The sequence below is a fragment of the Schistocerca serialis genome, chromosome 12 (genome assembly GCF_023864345.2).
Source record: "Schistocerca serialis cubense isolate TAMUIC-IGC-003099 chromosome 12, iqSchSeri2.2, whole genome shotgun sequence".
NCBI lineage: Eukaryota > Metazoa > Arthropoda > Insecta > Orthoptera > Acrididae > Schistocerca > Schistocerca serialis.
In genome coordinates, this window is record NC_064649.1 from 108,981,894 (window position 1) to 108,989,137 (window position 7,244).

A 7,244-nucleotide genomic window follows, 5' to 3' on the forward strand; every position below is an offset into this window, starting at 1 on the left:
GGAATTCTCAGGATTTTTTTTTCCCCAAGTTTCCCTCTCCAGAAGCCTTGTAATTTTTGAATTCCTTAATTACTTCTGAATTTCAGTTTCATCTGGAGATTTTGAATTTAAGAAAACTTTTTCTGGGTCTACTTTCTCGAAAGACATCACTGGATTCTCAAGGACATAATGACTTTGGTACACATGATGACACACAGATGCAACTGGCCTATGACATGTGTACCTGCTACCCCAATGACACCATTCTTGTAACTTGCTTTTCTTATTTTCCATTGCAACTGCTGTAAGAGTGGCAACTTTTTATTACAATGCAGATAATTCTCTTTTGTTTGCAGGAAGCAGAAGAGCACACTGGATGGCAAGCAGCCCCCAGAACCAAACACCACTTACTTTGACACTTACTGCTCATACATAAAAATGCATGCAAAGAAACAGACAGTCTTCTGTGGAAAGAAGGTATTGTTCAAATTACATCCTACATCAGTAGCTCCTTAATTGTGCATATGTTGCTATAATATATTAATATCACTGTGGAGAAGGGGTGGTACTGGGTAGGAATAAATTGTACAGAAGAGTAATTTCAAAAAATAAAACACCATTATTCTGTTCCTGGAATAAGTTACAGTAAATGTAAAAATATTCTGTCAGAAGAACTGAACATGAGGAGGATTGTGGCAAAGTTTTACACACGACTGTATCAGCATGATCAAAAGGAACGTAGTGTGGGAGCCTGTAGTAAACTTGAACAACTGTTTCAAGACAATCCAAACTTCTGTCAAAAGCATTCATTGGTGATGAGAGTTTGGTTTACGGCTTCTACCTTGAAACTAAACAGCAACTTCAGAGTGAAATTTTCACTCTGTAGCAGTGTGTGAACCAATATGAAACTTCCCAGCAGATTAAAACCATGTGCTGGACCGAGACTCGAACTTGGGACCTTTGTCTTTCAAAGGCAAGTCTTCTGTCAACTGAGCTATTCGAGCACAACTCACAACTTGGCTTCACAGCTTTACTTCCACCAGTACCTCATCTAATACCTGGTAGAAGTAAACCTGCGAGGACAGGTCATGAGTCATGCCCAGTTAGCTCAGTTGAAGAACACTTGTCACTGAAAGGCAGAGGTCCCTTTCTCAAGTCTCGATCCAGCACACTGTTTAAATCCGCCATAAACAGTAGTTGTCACAGTCCTTCATGTTGGCCAATTTCTTTTATCTTTTTAATTGGCAGGTTTGTTCATAAAGAATCTGCCTGCCTGGGGTAGATACTCAATACAGACTCCTATCACAATGTTCTTAGACTTTGAAGGAGGGCAAGAGAAAGCTATAAGAAGTAGCATATGAAGGACAATCGACATCACATGCACCCTACATTATTCAGACATTTTTGACTAAAAACAAAATGACAGTTATTCGCTACTGACCACCCTCACCAGACTTACCCCCACGTATCTCTTCCTCTTCTCCATGATGAAAATCAAATTAAAGGAGCAAACGTTTGGTACAGTGGTCGAGATGCCAGCAGAATCACTCAGGGTACTAAATAATCTAACAAAAAAGGCTTATAGGATGCATTTCAGAAGCGACAGAAATGTTGCGATTGACAGTTTCACACCCAAAGGGACTACATTGCAGATGATAGTCCTAAGTAAGACCTAGGTAAAACACAATAATTTTAATTACAATTTTTCAAAGACTTTTGGATACCTTCTGCGAGAAAGTTTATAGTGTTGCAGATAAATTACTCCATAGAATAATTTCTGAATCCACGGTAGTATTTGTGTGTGTATGATTGGTTGGGGGGAGAGAGGGAGTGGGAGGGTGGGGGGGGGGGGGGTGGGGGGGGGGGGGTTAGGGAGAGAATAAAACATAAAATAAATCATTGCATGTATGAAAAAAACTGGGATAATAACTCATCCAAATTTCAATAATTTTTGCCGGTTTTCGATATCAGTACAAAATGTGTTACATAAATTGCCATTAATTTCATTGACACAGAATCTTAAATTTTTTATACCGCCATGGGACTATGTCCGCACTATAACACAACAAATATTCCACGATAACCAAATTTATTTGACCTTCTGTCACTCAAAACAAAACTTATGTTCGACTACACGACACTTCGCTGGCTGTAGCGCCAAGGAGAAATCAGAGTCACTAGTAGAGAATACAAGTCCAAATCACTCCCAACCAGCCGATACCGATGCCTCGCAAGTTTCCAGCCAGGGAGGCCACAGTACGGTTCGGTCATCGTGAATCCAGCAGCCGGGTAGTAACACAGTCATCGGCGAAGATTGAACTGGTTAAATGGGCTCAGGGAGCTCACTTAAATCCGCAGGTCCGGCCAATCAGAGTGTCTGTAGATGGCGCCCTTATATGGTTGCTCACTCTGGTGGCAAGGACAGCGCCGCCAGGGTAATCCGTATCGATAGTGGTGTGTACGCTGCCGCTAACTCCGCGACGACGCGTTCTTTTGTGCCAGTTGTTGACATCGTGTGTGGCGCCAGCGGTACTCGCTGTGTGCCGCGCATGTTGTAGCACGCCGCGCTGAGTTGACGGCTGCTGTGCGGCGGCCGATACGACAGTATGTGTCAGAAATTTCAACTCGATATGTCAACCCATCCCTTAGAGAAAAGATAGATAACAACACATAGACAGACAAATAGACAAAAAAGAATTTTCTGTGATATAATTACAAATGAACCATTTTTGGAATTTTGTTCCTTTATTTGTACCGTGAAACCTAGCTTCTTGCCAAAGCACACTACAGCTTTTGATAAGTGAGTTTGTAAGTATCAAAATACATGACATAAACAGCCTTACCTTTTGATTGCATTGACTTGGAAATTTAAACTTTTTACACCACCAAGGAACTGTTGACTGTAGTACGTGACATTAATTTGAACTTGATACACCTACCCGTTCCTGAGAAAAAGGCGTTTAGCAGACAGATGGACAGACAAAAAATTGACAAAAAATATTTTTTGTGTGATATGAATACAAAATTACAGTTTTAAGATTTTTCTCTTTACTTGTACTGTGAAACATAGCTTTTTGTCAAATTTCATGATTCCAGGTCAATGGGAAGTATACTATAGACATTTATGAGTTGAATTTGCAAGTATCAAAATGTGTGACATAAATGGCCATATCTTTTGATTACACTGACTTAGAAGTTTAAATTTTTTTACACCTCCAAGGGACCTTAGTATGTGATGTAAATTTAAGTTGATATGACCTCAAGTTCCCAAGAAAACAGGTTCTTTAATGGTCAGACAAACAGACAAATGACGGACGAACAACAAAGCGATCCTATAAGGGTTCTGTTTTTACTGATTGAAGTAACAGAACCCAAAAAAGCAACAAAAATGCAAGTTGTTAAGTATGGGTCTGCTATCATATTTCTCACTTATAAAGTGTACTATTAGTGTAGAACTGACTTGTTCTACATTGTAGCAAGGAGTCACAATTTTGATGTTCAAACCTGGTACTAACTGTTCAACTAAAGGTGTGCTTTCGAATAGTCAGTTGAGTTATTTCTACTTTATGAACAATATTTGATGACCAACCCAGTTGTCTTCTTCATATGCCTGGACTCCAGCAAGCACGTACAATAGCAAAACTCACAGCACCTCAGGAAGACGACCGAGTTGTTCGTCAAAACACTGTGTGTAAAATGGAAACCGCAATTCAACTGAGTACCCAGAAGCACCCCTTTAATCAGTCACACGTAGAAAACCCGAGAGATCATAATTAATTACACACTTTTCTTTCTTAATGTGTTTCGCCATTTGCTCAATTGTAACAGTTTTTAGTGCTAAAGTGCTGTTACGTAGTACGTCATTTTCTTCCCGACATTAATTTCAGTCTGGCAAGAGCACATTTATCGAAGAGGAGCAGCGGCACTCCGTGTATGCGGAGGTGCGCCGGCCGGGGAAGCGGATGAGTGCTATTTCCGACAGGCTGTCGGACGATAACGAAGAGGACGATGACGAAGCACTTAACTACACGCTGTACGGCTGCAGCTCTGGCGGCAAGAGGATTCCGGACGCGGACGGCTCGTACCCGCGCGACAGCTACCGCGCGTCCCACCATGGTTCACACGGCGACAAGACTGTGGACATGTTCGACGTCATCGCGGAACTCAGGAACTACACTGCGGACGTCGCCGTTCCGTATAGGAGCATGGGAACAGAAGTTACCGGTGGGGTCCGCAATTTGTCACAGCACCATGATGCCGCCACACCGTCGGGCGCACACCAACCGCACGTGATCGTCGGCACTGGAAAGCTTTCCGATGCACCGTACAGTTAGAATGTTCTGTGCTGTCTCCATTAAACTGTACCTATTTGTGTTCAGTGTTTGCAGCAAGATCTGATATCTGCAAAAATTTGGGAACAGGACTCTAAAAAAAAGAGACTACCAGAAGGAGTTATACCTGTTACTTTGCTCAACAGCCGTGTGGTATGTGTACAATAGGGCCCTGTGCAGGGCTGGAGCTGCCTCGAGAAGTGTTGCCACTTTGATGTTTGTATACAGCACGACAGGTGCTGGCCAGGCAGCATCAGATTGGGCTCTTAGCACATCCGAGTACTTCCTGCCATTAGGGTGGTGTAGGTACTCATTCACATTCGGGAGGATGACAGTTCAAACCCACATCCAGCCGTCCCGATTTAGGTTTTCCACGATTTCTCCAAATCACTTAAGGCGAATGCTGGGACGGCTCCTCTGAAAGGGCACCGTCGATTTCCTTCTCCCCCGATTCCCTAGTCCGAGCTTGTGCTCTTTCTCTAATGACCACCTTGTCAACAGGACGTTAAATGCAAATCTCCTCATCCTTGTAGGCAGGTACCTGTGAGTGACAGCTATTGTTTAAGGGATTGAGGGACAGATTGTTTTGCTGCAAGGAAGTCTGCTGGTCCCATGTAAGTTATAGCAATGGAATGACCATATTTATGAATGGGCTATTGCTCACAAAATCATTGAAAGAAGTGGCTCAGACAGAACTCTGCTAGTACTAGTGGGCACTGTCCGGTCCAGTACGTAGCAATGTACGAGAAATTGCCATTTTTGCAGTGTCAGTGCAGGTACTAGTTGAAAACATGAAGTGGGTTGCCTACTATTATTTAGGTGCAGATCATACCTAGCGAACACCACAAGGAAGTGAAAATTAGTTCTGAACTAAAGCATTAGCCAGCATTGCTGTCCAGTTCAGAGTACTGTGAAGATTGTTTTGCCGGAAATGCTGGAACAGTTACCTGCAATGAGATACACAGATACTGATGCTGTATGTTGCATAAGAGGCATCAAAGAGGCATCCAATTTCCAGAATGAAATTTTCATTCTGCAGTGGGGTGTGCACTGATATGAAACTTCCTGGCAGATTAAAACTGTGTGCTGGGCCGAGACTTGAACTCGGGACCTTTGCCTTTTTTGGGCAAGTGCTCTACCACCTGAGCTACCCAAGCAAGACTCTCACCCCGTCCTCACAGCTCTAATTCTGCCAGTGGTAGAGCACTTTCCCGCGAAAGGCAAAGGTCCTGAGTTTGAGTCTCGGCCCGGTGCACAGTTTTAACCTGCCAGGAAGTTTCAGGCGTCCAATTGTTAATAAAGTTACAGGCTTTGCTGAATGACAAATATGATGATAAACCAATAATTTTGGTAATTGGAAAAAGTTTTTCTACTACCTACCAACTAAATGTAACTGAGGTATTCTTCCTATTATATATGACCCACTTCCAATGTGTCACCAAGACACAGTTACCTTATTTATGGTGGCAGGCCACCAACTGGCTTATTAGCAAATATTATGTGTTTCCTACTTCATTGCCCTCTCTTGCAGTTAAATATTCCATGTTCTTAAGCCTGTGAAATATGTGCCTTTTAGACAAACTTTTCATCTTCCTCCTCCTCTTCAGTCTTCTCTGGACTCCAGTCCAGCTAATGGAGAAGTTTTTTTCTACCACAAACTGTCTTCATTGCATTCTGAATTTCTTCTTCTTGTTGTGGTAATCTTTTTGTTGTTGCAAATTGTAATCCTTGTCCCCTGCTACAATTATTTTCATCTTGCACTCCTTCCACCACCCAGTTACTATGGCCAGCTGTCTCCGCAAATGACTCATTAATTTATCCATCATCATCATCATCATCATCATCATCGCCATCACCATCACCATTCAGTGGTGAGTCTAAATAGCTGGCTGCAGCGTAAATGTTTTCCTGATCTTTCCAGGTATCTTCTGCTGATCTCCAAGCTTTAGCAGGGAGCCAGACATTAGTGCCAAAAATAACCTCGGGGCCCAGACACAGATGGGGGGGGGGGGGGGGGGGGGGGGGGGGGGGGGAGAGAAGAGAGAGGCAGGCACTATACGCAAACTAAAATTGATTGTAAACATATTGAATTTTTCCACACTTAATATAAGGGATTAAAGGAGTGGGAAGCAGAACTGATTAATCCGTCACTCCGTCAGGTGAATGTTTTCCACATGACACTCTCCTCACATATTATTTCCATTAACAATGAGTTTTGTACGAAACCTGCCAATTTAAGTTTTTGCATATCTATATAGCATCATATTTCAAATGCCACTGGTTCCTCCTCCTCTGGATTCCACAGACTACTTTCAAGTCCTATGCTAAGCTCTCAACTAAAAAACTTAGAAACTGGACCCACAGAATCCACGTCCTGTCAATCATGGTGTCATTACAGATTGATGGATTCTCCATTCTGCATCAGAGATTCTAAGAGAGACTTTCTCTGGAAGAAAGTTTCCCCTTCTGCACCATTCTGTCCAGTGTCTTCCCTGTGTACACAACCACATTGGATAATCTGTTATGCTAGTCACTATCTGATTTCAAATGAACTTAGCCACTTTTGTCATAGATTTATGTCCCCTTAACCCACTGTAATGCATATGCTTTCGAATCCACTCAATAAGTTGCCTCGGTTTTCTCAACTTTCAGTGCGAAGAGAAACATCTGGTCTAGGTATGCTTACACATTGCTCTTGTGTTTCTATTTTGAAATTTTTCTACAATGTTTCTTCATGGAAGAAGTAAAACAATAATGGAGAGGACCTGTGTATCTGCCTTACACTATTGTTAACATGAGCTTCTCTTCCTCAATTCCTGATTCTTATTACTCATATTTGGTTTTTGAAGGGCCAACAGATTATTCATGTCTCTGTACTTAATCACTGTTACCCTAATAAGAATTTTGAAAAATTGTCTTCCACCTTACTGTAGT

At 42.2% G+C, this 7,244-nt stretch overlaps 1 protein-coding gene across 1 annotated transcript in view; it reads left to right on the forward strand.

The window, feature by feature from the left end:
• LOC126427974 (protein bowel-like) overlaps positions 1-4,313 on the forward strand; it is a 71,985-nt gene extending 67,672 nt beyond the window's left edge. Inside the window, exons 10-11 of the mRNA XM_050089860.1 lie at positions 336-456; positions 3,867-4,313. Coding sequence (XP_049945817.1) covers positions 336-456; positions 3,867-4,313 — 568 coding nt within the window. The remainder of the gene's footprint in view (positions 1-335; positions 457-3,866) is intronic.
• Positions 4,314-7,244: the final 2,931 nt, after the last annotated feature.